Source organism: Grus americana, chromosome 7, assembly GCF_028858705.1.
Source record: "Grus americana isolate bGruAme1 chromosome 7, bGruAme1.mat, whole genome shotgun sequence".
Classification (NCBI taxonomy): Eukaryota; Metazoa; Chordata; class Aves; order Gruiformes; family Gruidae; genus Grus; species Grus americana.
This window is the reverse complement of record NC_072858.1, coordinates 13,665,831-13,687,454: the sequence shown is the minus strand read 5'-3', so window position 1 is coordinate 13,687,454 and position 21,624 is coordinate 13,665,831. Positions and strand designations below refer to the sequence as shown.

Here is a 21,624-nt window from a genome sequence, read left to right as displayed (position 1 = left end):
CGAAGGGACAGGAGGCAACCAGGGTCTTGCGCAGGGCCGCGACAGGCCTCTCCGAGTAGCCTCTGGGCCGTGGGCCCACGCAGCCCGCAGGCCCGCGGGAACAACCCCAGCGGCCCCGTACCTCGGGCCGCCACGGCCGCCCCAACGGCCCCTCCCACCGCCCCACCGCCCCGCCCCGCCGCGCTCCGGCCCCGCCCGCCGCCGTTGCTACGATACGGCGCGGCGACCTCTGCACGGCCGCGGCCTGGGGTTGTCACCACACCGGCCCTGGCCCCGGCCCCGGGCCCTTCTGCCCCCAGCCCGCCGGCAGCATGGCTGAGGTGAGCCTCCCCTCACCCCCCATTCCCCGCCTTTTTTTTGGACAGGACAAACGCTGTACCTCAGAATGACATCATCTATATCTATATACCATACTTATGTGCCGAGTTACTTTTGTAAGCAGAGCTCAATTAGATTCTTTGTTGAAAGTGGGAGCTATTAGGCTACTTGTACCTAGGCAGTAATAATACTTAAATTTTAGGAACACCTGCTACTTTTATGGTCATGGTTGTGATTTCCGGCACCCCCTCTCCCCTTGCCCCATGCAGTTACTGGGCTTCTTTTAACTCTGTTTACAATCACAAGTGTAAATGAGATCAAAACTGAAGGTCTGACCTTGGAGAGGAGCATGAAGTAAGAAGCAATAAAAATTTATTGCCATGAGCGCTAGAGCAAGTTTGAAGGGGTTACACACCAAGCTTCGGCCATGCAGTGCAGATGGCCGCTCTGTGACAACGGGAGCATGGGTTTCAAATATTCAAGTTGCCCTTGCTGTTTTCACATTGAAGTTTCTGACAGAAAAAAAACCCCAAAATCCTGAAATCAGAGCCTTGGCAGGGAGGGAGATGCGCAGCCAGTGCCTCTGCCTCGGTGCATCGTGTGGCCTGACCTTTCTTTCAAGTTGTAAGGGTAGCATGAACTTATGTAGTCCCTCTCTCCCCCAAAAAAAACCCAGTAAAACAAATTAAATGTGTTGTTTTGCTCTCAGAATTTGTTCTTTTTCAGAATGTTGAAAATTCTTGCCTTTAAACTGTTTGTGTTCAAATGGTGAGTAGGGGCCTGAGGCATTTTTTAAATAGCAATGCATTGGTTTGGAGGGGAGATAGGAGGGTGGATTTCGAAGGTTGTGGGAGCTGTGCATCTCATTGTCTCTCCTCTGTGAGGAGGGCTCGCCATACGTCCATGGTCGGCGCTAACCGGAGAGCTATTTTCCTATCCGAGTGAGTCCACTTCTGAGATGCGATTGTAAGGATATACCTAGACTTCAGATAGTAGCGTAGAGACGTTCCAGTCAGTTTTGAGCAAGCTTGAGTAATGGAAGCAATGTATCTGTGACAGCACGAAGCATCCCATGGGCTGATTCATCTTGCTGCTTAGCAGATGAAGCTAACTCCTGAGAAGTGGCCATGCTGCCTCCTCTTGGTATCATTGTGTTCTGTTGAATGCTATAATGGAGGCTTATTTTAAGCTGTTTTGAAAAATATTGGTAAAATTTGGTGTCCGGCAACTGAGCTGGCAAAATCTGGCGTCAGAACTGAGCTAGATCAAAAATGTTCCCTGTGAAAAGTTTAACAGTAGCATTTCCTGCAGAGGAAGGATTGGCTTGCATTGACATTACTGGAGCTTTCAGACACGCTTATCTGCAAGTGATTTGCTGGCATGATCTGCATAGAAAGCATAAACTAATCAGACTTTAGAGTGTAGAGAACTGGGAAGAATTGAGGCGAAAATACTGGGCTTCCTGAGTCGTCGATGTATTACTTAAATGCTATCACAATGATGATATTTTATAGACCTATCTTTAAAGTAGTTGTGGTACTCAATTACAGGAACTCTGACTGTTAAAGCACAAGTTATTTCAGTAAAATCAGGGGAGATCTGTTTAAAAAATCGCCTGCAATGTGCATATCATGTGCTAGCAGGAAAACTTTTATTTCAGAAAAGTTTTTAATGATTTCTTAGTAGCTGTTACACACTCAGTATATTGCTTTTTTATATTCTGGGGTCATAAGAGAGATGTTGAATTCCTCCTGTTTGTTGATTATCTATCTCATTTAATTCAGGAAAAGTCTAGCAAACCATATCTAGAAGAAAGTGCATTTGAAGTATTGGAAAAAGACTTCCAAGAAGTCATCAATCTGCTTCAGGGAGATAAAACTCTGGAAAAATTCCGAATAGAATATGAGAAGCTCCATGCTGTTATGAAGAAGTCTCATGAAAATGAAAAGCGTCTCATGGAGAAATGCAGGGAGCTGAGTGCTGAGCTTGTGGTGAATTCATCTAAAGTAGCAGCGCTCACAAAGCTCTCTAAAGATGATCAGGAAACTATATCATCAATGAAGACGGTAAAGTTTTGAATAGAATTAAATATGATCTGCAAATTGTTAATGAAGTACATGGTAATAAGGAAAGCACCTACAAGAACACTTTATTTTATGTAGAGAACTAGTCAGAGGACTATAGAGCTGGCATCTCCAGTTCTTTAACTACCAATCGCTTTGTTTCTTTAGCCTGATATTTGTACTAGTCCCAGTCAAATTCTGTGTTTATTTGTGCTAAACCAACTCCATTGGCTTTCAAGTACTCACTAATAGTTTTTGTTTAAGCTTTCTCTCTGTAAAATAGTACATTTCCAACTTAATATACAGTTTTTGTTACTGGATTCATTAATATTTTTGAAGTGCTGCTTGGATGTTAACTATTGCCAGAACATAAAAAATCTACTTACTTGCTGAAATATTGATTGTAGACCAGGGAAGTGTCATTGACTCATATAAGTAAATGTTTCACAGTGTTTTTGAAAAGGAATCCTATATAGCATTTCAATGTGATTTTACCAATTTACCGTGATGTGTTCTTTGTTATTATTGATTTGAACTCTGTCAGATCAAAGTGCTTGACTCGCTAAAAACCTTGCAGTGAGGTTTGACTACCAGAAACCTAAAGCTGTCAAATGATCAGAAGATTATTTTCAACTTTTTTCCTCCTGATAGTTTAAAAGCTTAGGCTGTGGAACGTAGACAGGCTTTAATTTAGCATTTAGTTGAGAAATCTCTATGCCTTACAATAAAGTGTTTTGTTCCAGTAAAATAAATTCAGTGTAACAATCCAGAGTGATCTATGAGCACCACAGAAATAGAAGTTCTTTGAAATTAAGTTTCTTGTCCTTGGAATTAGGAAGAAAATACACTCAGAGTAAATATAAATAGCATTGTTGTCATCCTATGGCTGCAGCTTGCAAGCCCATGGTACTGCTCAAAGCATTCTCAGGGAGGAGGAAAACTGCATAGAAAATCTTGTTGATTTTCACTGCTGCTAATCAAAACCTGGTAGGTGGGTGTCAGGAACCACAATGATCTGTATCATTTTCTTTCTGCTATTACATGGCAATAATCTAAATGTGAACTGCAGCAAAGGCAATCTTTCAAGACGTTTCCAAGTTGAGGAGACATTGTCTTAGCAATGTCATAAAACTGAGGAGTGGAAGAGTAGGAAAAATAAGAGCCTTTCCAATTTCAGCAGCTAATTTGAAGCTCAGGCAAGGTAGAGCTTAACAATACCACCTACTATTGAACCAACTAAGAGATTTTGTAGTGAAAAAGCTGCTTGACAGTATGATCCCATTACAAATGATGTGCAATGCATAACATGACATTTCAATTCTAGTGGTGCGCTGTGGGCCAAGTAAACAGCACTGATACTTTTTCAGTTTGGTTATGAGAATTAGTCTTTCCTTTAAATGTTCAGGAATTATTTGGATATTGTTTAAAATGTTCATGTCATGTTTTGGGGTTTTGTTTGGTATACCCTTCTATTTCATGTTATTTTTTCTGAAGGGAATTTCCATTACAGCTGTCGTATTTCACTACAGTTTTACTAACATTCAAAAAGTGTGTTTCGCAAGCGCCTAAGGCAAATGCTGAGGAAAGTTCCAGTGCTTACACAGCAAAGACTATATTTTTCAGCCCTAAATTAAACAAACAATCTGTTCCACTATTTCATTATTTACAAAAGATAGGAGAATCCTGGTGGGGCTGTTCCTGTAAAAATGCTATAGTTGCTTCAAATTAAGGCCCTAAATCTTGGTGACTTGATGGGTCATCAGGGTAACAGATGTAGAGCTTTCCTCTTTTAGGTGATCGTTTCATATACACATAAAAGTTGCTGAAGCAAAATTTTTCTCCATGTGAAGCCTTGTTGTAATCAGTAGGATTTGTTTAGGGGCAGGGGTTAACTACATAGATCAGTGGCTGGTAGGACCCAGGTCAATAATAATCAATAGCTGTTAACTTTCTGATGGTTGTTCAGTGCTCTGTTTTGTAGTTTTAATAAACTGGACATAATAAGTCTGTTGTTTGCAGTCATATCAAAGGAGCAAAGTGCCAAGCTGAACACCAAGGGAATACAATTCTCTTTTTCATTTATAGGGATACTGATCCACAAGGCTGCACTGGAAGAATCCTAGAAGGGGAATTTGTAGGAGCTTGTACTGCCCTGCTTGGAATTACCAAGTTTTCAATTTCTGTGTGTATCAATCCAATATACTAAGAAAGCATTTCAGTAATTCTCAGTTTCTGAGCAGTGAAACTAATGTGATCTTTTGGAGTATTTAATGAAAATAAAGTAAGGCAGTCACACTTTAGGAATTCTGCTTCACTATTTCCAGAGTTCCAGTATTTCTCCAAATATTTTTGAATGATTCTAACTGCAACCATCTAGTGTACTTCCATCTTTGATTATACAACAGACTGCAATGCATGTTACCTACCTAACCATGTACTGCAATTACCCAGTGATGCTGACACACTGTATTCTTTCAGTTCCCCTCTCCACTGAGTAATAATGTGAATATTTTTTCAATGAAGGCTTCCACCATCAAAAAATTCCTCGTCTTTACTTTTGAAGTTAAAGGTAACAATCTGTTGATGCACTATTCAAAGTAAAAGACACAACCAAGAAACAACTACAATGAAGCCCAGTTTTACTGATGCTGAAGTCTGTAGCAAATTCTTGTTTAGATTTTGTTTATTAATGGGGCCATCATCTGTGCCTGCTAGCTTTATTGATACAAATTGGTTTTATCAATACAAATTCAATACAATTGTTTTTACACATCAAAAGCAAGATAAAGTTCAAAAAGCACAGCTTAGGGTGACCTGAAATCACTGCTTATCCGAATGGCCTTATTGACTTCAGGGGACTGCTTTTGCAAATACTCACCAGAACAAAATACTCACTGAAACCAGTAAGACCTCTCAGAGACCATATTGATTTTATTCCCCAGTTCTATCCGCCAAAACTCCAATCGTAATGATTTAATTCACCAATTTTAATCACAGTCTAATCAGCCAGCAGGAAACTTTGATTTAAGTAATCAGCTTTAATCTTATTTTTCATTTGCATTTTTCTAGAGAAAGGTTAGTTGCCTCTTATTGGTTGGCAAATCTGAAACATGTTTATTTACAGCTATATTTTATGCTTTTCTGCCAGTCAAGATGATACACTAAGTCTCCATGCCATTTCAGCCTAGCGTGCATTTATTTAGATTTCATAATTGAACATTTTTATGTAATACAATAATGAATGAAAAATTTATTATTTACTAGTGATACTTAATATTTTATGTGTGATCATTGCTGCATTTGAATGGAAATTAGAACTCAAAATGTGTAAAACGTAATAATTGACTTTAATATTTAAAACTGTTTAAATATGCTTGATACATAAGAGAAAAGAACATTTTTCAAACTAAATTTCGAACTAGGTAATTTATTAAGTAATAAAATACTGTTTGTAGGTAGTGAATTTAATTTACTATAATCTTCTTCAGAATTTCTGAACAAGTAAAGCCCACTGTTTAACTATTAATAGGTTGGGGGCGGAAAAAGAGCAAACATTCCTAATCTTTAAGTTCCAAATGGTTTCTCAAATTTGGATATGCTGAACTAGTTGTATAAATAACATGAAAATGTATTTCCTTTCCAGTTTGAAGACGTTACAGATGTTATATTTTGTGTTATCTTTTCAGCAAATTCTGGTAGCCTGTTACTTCTGTTAGTTCAATAGCTTGAATTTTAAATTTAGGCAGTAAACAGCTAAGTACTACATTTATTTGATTTAAAAGAGTTCAATAAATTTATTAACAATATACCATAATTAGGTGTCATAATTTTGAGTTTAAAATAAATAGGGGTTTTTTTTAGAACCAGAGACATTAATTTCAGTAAAGAACTGCTGTAAACAATTTGATATAAATTAAATTATTTGATATTCATCATTGCGGAGGTGTTTTTAATTTTTTTTTCTTTGCCCTATTTTCATATGATGCAAGTAGGATTTGAAAGGGATATTATGGCCTGATGTAATGATGCTTCTGTCTGGCTTTGGTTGGGGAGACCCTAGACCTAATGTAGAGCTGCACAGCCACACTTGGAGTCTAAATCTGTACAAGTCCATCAAGTTCAGAACTCCACCAGGAGCTAGCTGAGAAAAGAGCATGAGAGAGAGGACATCATGCTGTGATTTGCAGTACAGGGACTTACTGTGTCAAAAGCAGCATCTTCTTTATTTACTGAGTCTTCTGGAACTTTTCTTCCAGTCCAGTTGCTTTCTGAATCTATGCAATTTTTTAGCACAGCATTCCAGAACTGGTAGAAGCTTGGTTTGAACCTGGCAAGGAATAAGTCTGCTGTGTGATTCTTTAGGATCTGATCCAAGGTCGAGAGATGCAAAGGAAATTAAAAACTCCGCTTGTATCCTGTTTGTGGATATCAAACCCTGGGTTTGTAAGAGGCACACGAGTCTGTCATTCAAGTAATTCCATGTGCTGCAATTTGGCATGAAAATTGTGGCTTGTCTAAATATATAGTTAAAATCAAAATACACTGGGTCCTCACAGATGAAAATGAGTGAAGAGGGAGAAAAGCCCTCGGTAATGTCTTTCTCTCATCCAAATCAGTGATTTGGATGTTCATTGTCATAACAGCTAATAAGAGTTTTACAGACATAAATGAGTTATTTATGTAGACGGTAATTTTCTGGGCACTGAATTTTCAGTAAATTTTTAGATATTAGTGGGACTCAGATGACTAAAAGCTCATAGAGTAAGATTTGATAATGTTCAGATCTATGTGTTAAAGAAAATGTGTTAGAGCTTTTGTGGTGTAAATTGACATAGCCTGAGTGGCTCCAAATGGTTGCTATGCCCTTGTCCAAAAGAAAAGACAACTGATGAAGAAAACTGTTGTGAATCTAAGCATGAAAAGGCATGAAAATCTATTTTCTTAATTAACCAAAATGCAAGGCAATTAATTTTTAATTTGTTGTTAATTTTCAACCCAATTTAATTTATGTAATTGTTTTCCATTTTGTTCCTAGGAGATTGAAAAGGCCTGGAAAATGGTGGATACAGCCTATGAAAAGGAACAGAAAGCAAAGGAAATTATTAATTCACTGCAAGAGGAAATTGCGCGTCTAACTAATTTAGTGGAGCAAGGATCTGGACTGTCCCTGGGACAGGAGTACGAGTAAGTTTTCCCCAGGACGAGGGAAAGTCTGATCTGATTTTCTGTCATTCTACACTTTGTTTAATTATTTAGATGCTACAAAGACACTGAAACACAGAGAGAGAGAGAGAGGTCTTTTCTGCCTTTTACTTTTCTCATGAGTGCACATTTATTGGTCTATGTGTTTATGCAGTGAGCAAGTACAGAATCAGGCTCTGTGTGAGTTCATTCAGCATTGGATTAAGCTGAGAGATCAAATAAAAATCAATATTATGCACTTTCTCTGTATCTGTCATATTGTTTTATCTGACTGGCATTTCAACATACTCTGTCTTTGACAATAGGATCCTGTCAACATTTTTACACATGATGGCAGCAGGGTCAAGTAAATAAGTCAAGGAAGCAGGAGATTTGATTTCTCTTCTGTTCTGAGCTTTGTTTAAGGCATTATCACTGTCTGTATTCTTGTTTGTATTTTATATTTATACATTTACCAGACTATGGATTTTTTTACTGAACACATATGCAGCCACTAGCATAGAGGGACCTAGTCTCAGGTGGAGTCTTTGGTTGCTACAGTGTGCAAATAATAATGATCCTCAGGAGCTGCTGAAAAGCCCTCCAAAAGCTAGTGTTTGTAGTATCAGGTCCTCAGGCTGTGCTTATGCTGTAAGATTAAGTGTAAGCTTAAAGATGAGATGAAGTGTATTGACTCTATGACCTCGGTACTTTCTATCGAGATTGCTGATGGTTGGCCCAGCTGGTTCTGGCTTGAAATTTTCACATTGTGTTAGGGTATTTATTTATATTACACATTCAGGATACGTATGAGGCATGCTCATCTCCCTGTGCACTGTGTATCCAGGCTGCATAAACAAGTCTTGTGTCTCTGAGCAAGGCCTTTAGTGTGCTCAAACATTTCCCTTCCAAGGAATGTGCCAGCACGTAAACCACCTTGATGCATGAGAAATCCACTTCTTCACCTTTTGGCCCTGAAATGTTCTGGACCTGTGTAACAGATTTCCTTCGATCTAAAAGCTTGGTCATTCAGCCTTCGCCTTCTGCCTCAAGGCAGCTCTCTGTGGCTGCTTTTTGCATTTTCCTGCAAGAGCTAGGAGCCGTTACTTTGCCAAGACCTCACTCCTGCAGTTTCCAGCTGCTGCCCAGGCTGCTGAGACCTGCCTACTTACAATTTCTTCTTCAAATTCCTTCTATATTGCCCTCCAGTTCCATGCTTAAATACTCTGTCCAGTGACAAGGCCATGGGACTAGACAACTCCTTTTAGAACTATAAGGCTGTATTTTAAGGTTGAGCTTGAACCCTGCTTGGACTTTCTTTCAGATTGTAAATGTGTCCAAACAGGGAGTCTATTTTATTTTTACATTAGATGGCTGTAAGACATAACCCAGTCAGGTGGCTCATCAGGTAAGCTTCAGAGAGAACGGTTACAACAATCTAGCATTTTTGGTCCGTGAGTAATTTTGCAATGGATGGAGAAGAAGAAATTTTGTTCCCTGTTTACATTTTTGGGAAACTGAAGGTTGCTTCAGACCCATGAGGATGTGATATAACAAGAAAGTGTGATTTATTGGACTAGGTTAGCTTTTAAAGCTGCCTATGCTGACAGTGACTACGATCCTAGTAGATAGGGCATATAATTCAATTGACCAGCAGAGCCTTAATCCAAGAGGAGGTTAAAATGAAACAAATTACTTTTAAACTCCTGTTTCTCACAAAAGATCTTGCTTTGGCAGAGGAGGAAGAACAGAAAGGGCCTGTGATGCTGCCTGACTATTATTTCCTTGCTTCCAGTATCCGGGATTTGCTAAAACTTAAAGAAGAGATAACAAAGGAGCGAGACCAACTCTTATCGGAGGTCGTGAAGTTACGTCAAGGTCTAACTCAAGCCACAGAGCAGCAGCAGGATACAGAGAGGGCAAAAAACGAGGCAGATCAATCCATCATGCAGGTCTGTACAGATCACCAGGTGGTGATTTTAGGCTTTGTCCTGAACCATACTCCACTCTTGCAATTGATCTCCATTGACTACTATGCTACTACCAGTTCTTTCACATCTCAAAGATTTTCAGGAGTGCTCACAAAGGATTCTGTTGTGAATGGTTTTTATATTTTTCTCTACTTCTAGGCTATGTCCTTTGCAAAGTGTATTGTCATATACCAGCTGCTTCCATAGCTTCCCCTTACCCTGAATGAGGCCAAGGTTCCTTTGCCTGAATCAGTTATCTTTCATACTGGAGATGCAGGGTTTTTCTGCATTGTAAATCCTTATGCCTCCAAAGAACCGCTTAGAACATAGACCTGGAATGGGGATCCTAGGTCCCTTGCTGTTGGCAGTGGTTGTTATATGATGCCATACCATCATTTTTAAGAATGAATCAAATTCTGACTTAAGAGCTAATTAGGCTACTTTCTTCCCTACATCTTATGGGAAGTTTTTCCAGAACCTCACTTTTCTAATTGTTAGAGACCTCCTGCTTTCTTCTTCACACTGGTTCCTGCCTACTATTTTTCAGCTTAAATAATTTTTCACCTCACCAGTGTCTGTAGAGACCAGTCACATTCCATCTCAGCTTTAGTTTTTTTGTCTTCTCTTTAAGTTAGATTCCCTCCTTTTCTTACCATTTAAGTAAACAGTTCTTTACTGATCAATATGTATAACTTCCTTCAAATGTGTATAGTAGCTAGAGATACAGAAGACTGAGGTTCAATAGGATACCCACTGAATGGAGACAAAGTAGAAAAGGATGGAAGAAGGTATACAGAACTCCGATACATCAAAATATAAAACCATAATAACAAGGTTTAAAGAATTTAAAGCAGAATATAAATAGGGGCTGAAGCAAGACAACAGGAGAAAGGAAAACCAGAAATGAACAGTTAAAGGACAGGGAAGAGATGGAAGCAGCATTTAGCTTACAGTTTTTTATTAATCACAAATAGGAAAGTAATGATCAGCCTAGGTTTCATGCACAGAACTCATTTCTGTTTCTAAAGCAGATGGTTGGGAATGTATTACAAAAGAATATAAATCTTTGCTTTTCTGACAGCATTGTGGGCATGGGAGAAAAGAGAGAGGATTGAAACTCCCGTCAAAACTCATTGGATCTTGCAAGCCTTAATCTTCTGATACTCACTTCATCAACCCTTAAATTTACAGGATTGTTACAGCATTTGTAGCCACCTCCCATTCTCCCAGTATGAAATTATTCTCCACTTCAGACTGCTTAAATGACAATGTGTTTCTGAAGATCCTGTTGAAGACCCTGTCAGTTCTGGCAACTTTTCATCTGTGGCCTCAAAGGGAGAGGAATCTTTAAGTAAAGAACACCTTTCAATTGCTGGTCGCTGGCTGAACTGAATATTTCCATGTGGATCAACCTCCTGCATCTCCTCTCTGCTGATTCTGCTCCATTGCATTTTTGGGGAGGGAGAGAGCAGAAATCACAAGACAGTCTATTAAATATGAGTGAAAGCTCCTCTTTCAAAGTTCCTGCAGAGGAACTTTGAGAGCAGAAAGATTGAGAGCAGTTGTGAAAATGAACCTGATCTGACATCTCTTTTTCCTTTACTATCATCAGTGTAATAAGTGTTTCTGCTGGTAAGATAGAAAAATCAAAATAAAAATCCTTACAATACAACATCAAGCCAAAATTAGTTTTAACGCTGCATTCAGAAAGTACCACTTTACAAGTAACTTACAACTGAAAATATATTTGTACCACTGCATATCCAGAGGAATGCTTTTATGTCTGAACTGTGGACCCTTCTGTGTGGGTGAACTGACTGGTGCTTAACAAATTCTTGCATCAATAAATAGGTTCCCTCAAGCAGGATTTTTTGTTCAGCCACTAGAAAACATATTTATTTCTGAAAAGATCTGGCATATTTCTTGTAGTAGTGGGTACAATAGTATAGAAGCTGTTGTTTTCAAAATCAAGCATAGCAGAAAGAAAGGTGAGAGGCCTTGTCATCCTGAATAAAAGGCAGCGGAACTTTTGTCTTCTCTATTATTATAGCTTCAGCAAGAAATCCAGCTGCATCAGAATGAGGCATCACGAGAGGCTCGAAAGAAGGAAAAAATGGAGAAGGAGCTGAAAAATCTTCTAGCTGAAATGGATAACAAGCAAGCTGAGATCAAGAATTTACAGCAACATATACAGAAGAACAAGGAGGAACAACTGAAAATAGAACAACATCTAAAAGAGCAGAAGGTAGGGTACATGGCACATTGTATCCATCGGGTCTAAGATTAGGATCAGATGTCAAAATAAAAAGAAAATGGATTTTCCTGAAGGGACCGGGAGGGAGATTATTCTTAGGCAATAAATGTTAATAAATATTTATTTTTATATAATTATTACTTTGCTAATAAATAAATATGTAAAGCTTGCTGACAGATTTGAGATAGAATTCCTCACAGAAGTCAGTAGTGGATCACAATGATATTGTTAGAGATCATCTTGAAAAGATCACAGCAGATGAGACAAAGTCTGTGAAGAGCATGGATGATCTAATGATAGTAACAGGAGACTGCCAGGTTGGACTTCTGATGTATATTGCCAGTTTTGCCACTGATTGACTATAGTGGCATTGGTAAAGTCATTTTACCTTCGACCCCTTCTTTCTTCTCTGTCACAATAATTTTTATCTACCTCTCAAGCTTGTAGAAGTATTTCTGTGAAAGGGCAGAGAACTGTCTTCGTAAACCTTTTTGATTGATTTTCCCCATTCTGTTTCTAAAAACTTTATCTGGAAATGTCCTAACATAGTGTTCTGCAAGTGTTTGAATTTTCAGGTTTTCAGTCCATTTCCCCTGACTTTGAGAAACTCTCAGAGAAGCAATTTCAGTAAATGGCAGGGGAGATCTCATCACTGTAAAACAGTCCTGCCTCAAGGGAAACTTCTTTGGGAGTTGTGTGTGTCTTGTAAATTTATGACTTTTATGGCTCTTTCTTCCCTTCAGCTCCCCAAATTTGTGAAGGTAGAGGTCTGTGACAATTTTTTTGTCAACACAGAATCTTAGTAAAATACTTCACATAAGTGATTATTTCTCTGAATATCACTGATTTGATGCAGCTTTTGAGGGCAGCTCCATGATCTCCCAGGAAAATCACATTGTTTTAAAATAGGATTCTACAACTCCTGGTTCTGTTCCCTTCTTCCTCTTCCTTTCTATAGTCCCTTTCAACCTTTCTAAGTGCAGATTTTAGGTGCATTCAATTGTCCAAGCTATTCTGGAAACCAATAGTTTACATAAAGTGCAGTGCCTAGGCTAATTAACCAGACTACTGCACTGTCTTTGTTGCTTGTGTTGTTTGCGGAGGCCCTGCATTGTCTTTTGCAAAAAGTCTGCCCAAAACACAGGCTATTCAGCTGTGCAAGAGTCAGGGTAGAGATGTGCAAGAGAAGGTGACTCAGCTACTGCAATGTCATTGGGTTATTGTTTCTCAACCAAATTGTTGTTGGCTGTGATGCCTGCTCTTATTCCCCTGAAATTGCTAATAGAATAGCCTTGCTTGCATGACAGTGAAATGGTTTGATACAATTACTATAGTTGTCATCCTACCACCCATGTCCAAGTCTCAATAAAGAGTCGCCTGAAACACGGTGTTATCCTGCCATTTGCAACACAAGAAACAGTATTCCTTGTGGAATACTTGTCTTTGCTTCTGCATGCATTCAGAAGAGGGAGATTCCACTTCTCTTCCTTTAATGTTTGTTAAGGGCATAGTAGATATTGACTTCATCAGTTTATCACACATTAATGCTTGAAGTGAAAAATACGATGATTGTTCTTTCCTCACTTATGAAGTAATAACTGTTAGGGGAAGTCCCATCAAGCAGAAGAAAAGACTGGTGGCTCTAGTTGTGAGGTATATGTTCTCCATAAAAATCATGAAACTGCTGTTCTGGGCTTTTAACTGAAGACAAATTAGAGAGGAAAATGGTTGTGTCCTGGTCTCCGCAAACCATGTACACAGAGAAATGTTATCAGCATATTAATGTAGGATTTGCTTGCTAAGAAACAGAGCTCCCCTGCCCTCTGCTGACTGAAGTAATTTGAATCTCATACTAATTTTCAATAATTAGATGTAGCAAGTTGTTGTGTTATGTGACGCTTGCCAAATGCCTAACAAGAAGTAAAATATTTATCTACCACCTGCAAGAGAGACCTGCTAAGCTCCCAGAAAAAAATAACACTGGCTGTATCACATGTTAGAAATTATCATTTCCCCTAGTCAATATGAACATGTATCATATTTCACATTAGTAATTGCATCAGCAATGAAGAGTGGTTTTTAAGCAGGCAAGAATCTGTATCAGCTTTTATCTCCTGGGGAGATGGAAGGTTCTGTAGATATTGTAATGACATAAAAAAATTAATGGGATTGTTCTTTAATCTAACAGATCTTGAATGAAAGAGCTGGTAAGGAACTTGAACAATTTCAGATGAGAAATAATAAGCTCATGCAAGAGAGTGAGCAGCACCGTGTGATGTTTGAAGAAGTGATGCAAGACATCCAGCAGAAGACAGCAGAACTGAAAGTAAGTATCAGTGCATGCATCCTATCAGCCGTATCACTGTGACAGTAGTCTTACCAATTGGGACAGGGCTGACCTCAGTTCTTGTACTGATAATACCCTACGGGTAGTTTTGGGGGAAATCTGAGGAGTTTTTAGGAATAGATCTGACTGTCACTGGATGCCATTCTTTCTGTGGCAGTACCATGGTACAGTATCCAACCCTGTCACCCAACAGTGTAGTACCTGTCCTGCTGTAGGAGCTGTGCTTCATAAAACACATAAACCAAAATGTTCAACACATTGTGTTCATAAAGGATGCACGGTACTTTCAACAAGCATAAGGTCTTTTTTCAATTGTTAGATCTTCAGATAAGAGCAATGACAACTTACTTTCTTATGGTGATTAGCATAATCTGAATGTTGCCAAAACCCATTGAAAAATGTTAATAAATTATAACGACAGTGTCCTGGATAGCTTCCACTGAAGGGAGTTGCTTCCAACACTAAAATTTTCCCCCCACAGTATCTGTTGGGGAAGTTAAATATAAGTAACCAAGCTGGTGTTTACTTTCTGATCTAAATGGTTTTCTTGCCTGACTTTACATTGTTTAACAGTTGTTTTGTACCACTCAGAAGCAGGTGAGTTTCAGTTGGGGAAGGATTAAATGATTCCTGCATATGCTTTTTAGGGTACTTTGAGAGCATTTGTGATAAAGGGTAATGTACAAGTGTTAGATGTTATTACTGTCTACCGTATCTTGCATTTTGTATCATCATTGGGGTTAAAACACTAAACATTAGAAAATTCAGGTAGAAAACCATTATCTTCTCAAGGTTTAGTTGAGTATAACCAATTCACCTAAATAAAAAGGTTGTTTGCCAATAGAGAGCTTTTTTTAAAAAAATGGGAACTGTTAGAATGATAAAAACTAACCACTGACAGATTAAAAGCTCAGTTCATAACTAATATAACACAGATGATTCTGATTTGGATCCTTAATGGGCTGTATGGTAGCAGCTTATTTTCAGTTGCATTTTGTTAGGCAGACTGGAGGATATTTTTCTTACGTATTTGAAAAACAAATTACTGTCTTTTCCAGGTTATCTGGGTTTATCATTACTTCTAGCAATACCATCATTGTTTAAAACCTTACAAACAATATGTGTTCAAATGTTACTTACATTTGGGGCTCTAGAGTGTCAAAAGGAGGATTTTGATTTTATGATCTTACCCTCACTTCAAGAAAAGTTGATGGAACTTGTAGAGTCATGCACATGGACTTCTGGGAACAAAAAAAATAGAAGATACTGCCCCATTAGTAATCAAACCAGTTGCTAAAGCTTCTAAGAGCCCCAGTCATGATCTGAGATGTCCTTTTTGTAGGCACTGTGCTTGCAGTTTCATCCTGCAGTGTGCTCAGTGCCTCCACTATGGTGCTGGGCAACCCAAACTGTGAAAGTTCTCATAAATCTCTTGAAGGTTATTGTCAGTAAGAATTGAGGAGATTCACATCCTCCCAGAGGATACTCACATAGCAGGATTCACCATTTCACAGAATCAGTATCTGAGGCTGTAAGTCGAACACTGTAGACTGTGATGGCTGTAAAATCTAACAGTGGCACTGAATTATATGAGGAAGTTCCATTTACTTCTTAAGAGGAAAGAGACTAAATTTTGTTGTGATTATTGGTTGTGTTTCCTGGTAACCAGTTATGCAGTGCTTTGATTATTTTCTCATCTGATTGTATAGCACATGAGACAAACTCTACATTTTGCTTTTTCTTTAAAGCCACAGGTTATAAAGTAGATGGGGATAACAGATACCTGCTATTAAGGACATGCAACCAGACCACACTGCAGATATCTTTCTCATCACAGTCACTATCCCTACCACTTCAAAGGGAATTAGAGCTCCCCATGTTTAATCCGCAGGACTAATTGGGTAGTGCTGTGTGAGGTTTGCAGCTGGGGATTCTTTATTGATCATCCTCAGCCCTAAAGCATAAGATTTGATTGTCATTTTCCTTGCCCTAGCTGCCTTTGTTTAAATTATTTTCAATATTATTCAATTAGCTAACTATCTTCTCTCAGGTGACCCACAGTACTTATTCCTTTGCTTCTTGAATTTAATGGAATAAGTGTATACCAAGTACAGAGGCATTTCTTTCCTTGGATACTTTCTCTTCCTCCCTTTCCTTGTTGCTGTTCTGTAGGCCAGAGATGATGAAGTGACTCAGATGCACCTTGAGATTTCAAAGCTGAACAAAGTAAGAGATGTTCTCCAGAATAAGCTACGCGTTGCAGAAGAACAAAAAGTTGATGCAGGACATGAGAGAAATACCCTAAAAAATCAAATATCTGGACTGGAGAGAGGTAGGTACCTAACTGATGGGTGGATCTGTCTTCTGATCTGTAATTTATTCATTCAGGGTACGTGCTCCTGTTAGGATCATTCTCCTTTAGTGTCTAGTACAAGACTGTATAAATGACAGTTGGAATCTACAGCAGCATTTTAAAAACCTTGTGGGCTTTCCGAATTTTCATAATATAACATATGTGGGGTGAAAATAAAACAGACAGAACTGAACTTTGTGGTGTGCCAATTCGTGCCATGACACATAGAGAGTCATCCCCAATGCACCTTCATTGCTTCTGCACTGACCTGTGAGAGAGAAGCAATCTCAGAGCTTACTGCAGTCAGGCATGGTTAGGGCACACTTTTTTCCCTGCTTTGATTCTGCTGAATAGTTACAGCTGGGAAATGAATATGTGCAAGCAAGTTGATAAACTTAGTTCTGGTGTGTTTAGGACTTCAGTGGTCAGCAGGGATACTAAAGGTGTCCAGATATTGACTTTGACTTGCTAGCAGATCTGGAAAACTTCTAGAAGTGTAGCAGGTTTTAATTAATTTAAAAATATAGTGAAAACACACGTCTATTCAATTTTTAATATCTTTTTAATAGTATATGTCCAATCCTAATCTTGACTTACAGCAAGTAGTTTTAACTCCTCTGAAGCCAGTAGAATCTTAGTGCTTGAACAGAGAACTGGATTTCACATAGACAGATAAGAATAATTCTGAAAGTCCCTGGTTTTGAAAGTGTCTGTTTTTGGATGCTCACACTGAAGCTTCTTAAAAGGCTCTGTTTTTCAGTGTGCTCCATGATTTCTGAAAATACAATTTCTTTGTGGTATCTTGGTTTGAACACACAAAACAATAAGTCCTCATACCACTAATTACTGTGCCTGAATTCTTCTAAGTACCCAAATTAGTATTAACATCATTAGCTGGTACCTGAGGTTTCAAAACCCAGTCATAGCTAATTGAACCATTCATGTAACGTTAAGGCGTTTTAGAAAGTCCCCTAAGTTGTTTCTGCATTTTTAACAGCTGTACAGTTTGAATCCAGGACTTACTTTCTTTTCTCCTTTTCTCTAGAGTTGGAGGCTGCCAAAAAGCAGGCAGAGATTGACAGGAAAGCTATAGATGAGCTTGTGAGGGAAAGGGATATGCTAAGCAAGGTGAGCTTGCACTGGTAATACTGATAAACTACAGACACTTCATTCTCAAGCTGTGAGATTTGTTTAAACACTCCCAGCGACACAGAAATGCTGTAGAATAAATAACTTTAAGTATTTAGATTTCCTTAAGCAGATGCTCACACTCCTTCTTTTCAGTGCATTGAAATAGCGATAGTACCCATAAAAAACCAAAAGATTTCAAAGTTTTAACATATAAACCATCAGGGAGTTCCAAAATGCTACATGTAGTCACCTTTATTGCAAACCTGTCATTTGGTATCCAAAGAGTTCATTACATCTGTGCTTTTACACTCTGTAGATATGAAGTTTAATATTAATCTAGGCAAACTAAGTCTTTGCTAGTAAAAGAACAAACCAAAATGTTGATGCCCTATGTAACAGCTTGGCAGGCTGTGTTAATACTAATCCTTGCTTTTAGGTCCATTTCTCATACTGATCATTTTCTATCGGCCCAAGGTTCTTGTACTGTAGGATAGCATCTCATGTTTATGGGCATTCCTGAAGTGTAATCTAGTAAATTCAATGCTAAAAAATGATTTCTGAGGTGCTTTACTTGGTATAGATTCACTGTCCTGTGTCTTGACTCTAGCAGGGGCTCAGATTTGGCCGGTAACAAGTACCTGTTTTGTATAGGGAAAAAAATTTCAAAGTGGGACCAGAAGGCTGTTTTTGTGAAGGTGATATCTTGGTATTTTCTGTTTAATCCTTACACATAACTTTAAACCACACTTGGTTAATTTACAGTTTGAACTTGCTATTTGGGACATGAGAGGGAAGGGTATTTGGCTTTATTATTTATTTTACTGCCTATTGGCATGCTTTACAATCTAAATGTCTTAAAGCTGGTCATGTTTTTCCAGTCAGTAGTTATATCCACTTTTAAACAATCCTATCCATTTTTTTGTAATGCAGACACTAGTGTTTTAACTTCAAATCAGAAAAAGCACTATTTAGCAGTGCTCTCAGAGATTTCTTTTAAATCGGATTTGAGGCTCCAGTATTTCAACTGAACAAATTAGATAAGGGGTAATAACATTGGGAAGTCCATAATCCACTTAGACAATGGCATGTTTTTGTCATACTGGTGGCAGAGTTGCCTTTTAAGCTCAAGACTCATTATTTTGTGTTCCCCGTAGAACTTGGTCAAAGCTACCAGTGCAACTCAGAAGCAGATAAATTTGGTGAAGCTCCATGAACAGTCAAAGAAGAACTTGGAAGAAGAAATCCAAAATTATAAGAATGAAGCTCAGAAACAAAGGAAGATTATTTACCAATTGGAGAAGGAGAGAGATTGTTTCATCAATGAAACCAGTGAGCTCAAACAGAAGGTAGGAATAGCTTTTTATGCAAGTGGTTCTTTCCTGTGTTACTCTGAAAACTGTGAAGATGATATATTCATTTCTGAATGTGCCAGTGGAAGTGAGCTTAGACCAGTGGTCTTCACACAGTTCACAAAGATTTCTTCTTGTCAGTGCATTTTGCCTGCTACTGTTCCAGGTCTGCCTGGGGGAACCACGTCAAATGGATGTGTAGTCTATGAGACAGTTGGAGTACAATCATGTATTTCTCTTATTCAGCGATCATTTGGGAAATGAAACTAGGGCTGGAGTTCAAACCAAGGCCTCTGACTTGTTATACCTGAGTCCCACAATTGAAACTCTCCTATGGAGTTGGAACTTTTTGATTGTTCTGTCTTATCTGCAAAGGACCTTACCTTGCATACTACTTGTGTCCTCAAATTGAGGCCAGTGAGAGCTGACAGTGCTTGACATCTTTGTAAGAAACTTAGCATTTTAAAGGATTACTCCCAGTATGTGAAAACATCTGAACATGTTCAAGCTAGTCTGAAAAACAGAAGTTTTCCAGGAACAGCTACAAAGAAACACTTATAAAATTTGTGTTACCTGCTGCCTATTATTATGTACAAATTTATTCCTGAAGGTATACTCAGGAACATGGTTGTAACATGTTGCATTAATTGCTGAGGATCACATTGAAGGGCCCTCCAAGAAGCTCATTGATTTACTGGGATTAGCTTTCAAGCTGTTTCAACTCACAAGTTATTTGCTATCTTTTCACTTTAAAATTATCCTTTCCAACTTCATGTGACCAGGGGCTTTTAAATTATTTTTTGAATGGTATATGCTCCCTTGTCTGGAATACCTTTTGTCATCTGCTTGGAATGATATTCCACGAAAGTGAGATTTTTCTTTGCTGCAAAGTCATATTTTGCATCTTTCCCTCATAATGCATTTCTAACAGCATAGATATGAGTTAAGAACACTGTAAACTAGGGCCAGGGAGTAATTCATAACACTCAGAACTACAAGGCTCTTGCTTTCAGTTGTGATTAGGGTTGCTCACAGTGTTTTGAGGGTGAAAATGAAAAATGTTTGCATGTTTACTTTTTTCTTTTTTTTTTCCCTGCCACTTTGGGTGCAAATTTTCTGTCACTTCTTATAAGGCAGACCCTCAGTAGATGGTTTATGGCACTTGAGCTGTTTGTATAATGATGCCTGTGTTGTGATTGCAAGTTTCTGAAGGACTTGCACACTTCTGCGGTTCACTAAAGGGGTAATTCCTGACTTGGCTTGCAGGTGAAGAGCAGCAGGAGCAGTTCTGAGCACAGGAGTATGTGAGACAATAGTCTTGTCCCTGCAGAGATTCCCTACCTGAAATCACTCATTGTTTGGAAGGATAAGACAGGGCAAAACACAGGGTAGAAGGAGGATGTAGGATCAGGATTATTATATCCACTAGGCAATATTTAGGTTCATGTTTGACCTATGCGGACTTGAAACTGTGGCAAAACTACAGGAGCCATTAAACAACTGGTTGGGAACAAGCTACTGATGGGCAGTAATCATATGGCCAGTCAATGCTCTTCTGTCACCTTATACCATCAAGGCGGCTCTGTAGGAGCTCACTGCACACCTTCTGAATTGTATAAGAGCTGGTAAAGAGCCAAACCCATCTAAGTCCAAAGACTTCTTGGAACTCCTGCAAGGCAGACAGAGCCATGCTGGCGCTGAAAGCTGTCGGGTTATTTACAGCAGGACAGAATGTATAGAGCTACATAATTCCTCTTTCAAAATCATCATTTACTACTGAGTAACTGATGAACAGAGTCAGCAAAGTTCTATCCACAACAGTAAAAGGTTTTAGTGGTGAGAATTCATGCTAGACTTGCTCTTCTAATTATTGGCCTGGCTGACTGCTCATTTGTACCATTTTTAAGCCAGTGTCACTTGTTGAATAGTCTTCTAGATTAGCCAGCACAAATGAGAAAAAAAAGATCTAGCTTTTTGCTATTTGTCGTGTAGCCTGTATTACTGAGCTACAAATGCTAGTAGAATATTTCTTTTTTAAATTGAAATCCTTCAGTTATGATATTAGTTTCCCTGAAGATTTAGGCTGCTGAAAAGGGAGCAGTGAAGTATACCCTTCAATCTCACCTGAAGTGTTCCCTGACTGCGCCTTATGAGAGGTCACAAAAACAGTCTCTAATATGTTGTTTTTTTTCAAAAAAAGCCATTTACAATGTTAAGTTCACAGTTTAAAAACATATCCAGGAAAATTAAAAAAACATATTTCCTTTTTTAAATTCACATAATGATTTGGAAAACCTAATGCTCAACAGGCATATCACTAAGACCATGGCAGCACTTCTTGGAGTGCTTAAATAAATGTAAGCAAATAAGGACGGCACCATTACTGAGATCTTGAGTAGGTTCACTGAACTGAACAGGTAACCAACAGTACATGATAGTTAAGCATACAAATAAAAAAAACCTGTGAGGGTACAGAAGAAAGCTATGAATATCTAATACTTCTGCTTAGCTTTTGCCCCTCATTGCCAAATATGAGAGGTGTAGTGTGCTATCAACTAAATCAGAATTGAAGATGCTCAGCCTGCCACAGGGCTCTGTTGGGAAACATTGCATGTACCTTTTCTTTATTTATAAGGGAGAATTATTGGGGTGTAATCA

General features: G+C 38.6%; 1 protein-coding gene across 1 annotated transcript in view; it reads left to right on the top strand.

The window, feature by feature from the left end:
- Positions 1-228: 228 nt before the first annotated feature.
- Positions 229-21,624, top strand: part of CFAP58 (cilia and flagella associated protein 58) — a 59,291-nt gene continuing 37,895 nt past the window's right edge. Inside the window, exons 1-9 of the mRNA XM_054831161.1 lie at positions 229-320; positions 2,103-2,384; positions 7,417-7,565; positions 9,358-9,514; positions 11,583-11,777; positions 13,975-14,112; positions 16,306-16,465; positions 17,532-17,614; positions 18,772-18,963. Of these exons, the coding sequence (XP_054687136.1) occupies positions 312-320; positions 2,103-2,384; positions 7,417-7,565; positions 9,358-9,514; positions 11,583-11,777; positions 13,975-14,112; positions 16,306-16,465; positions 17,532-17,614; positions 18,772-18,963 (1,365 nt within the window). The 5' untranslated portion in view covers positions 229-311. The remainder of the gene's footprint in view (positions 321-2,102; positions 2,385-7,416; positions 7,566-9,357; positions 9,515-11,582; positions 11,778-13,974; positions 14,113-16,305; positions 16,466-17,531; positions 17,615-18,771; positions 18,964-21,624) is intronic.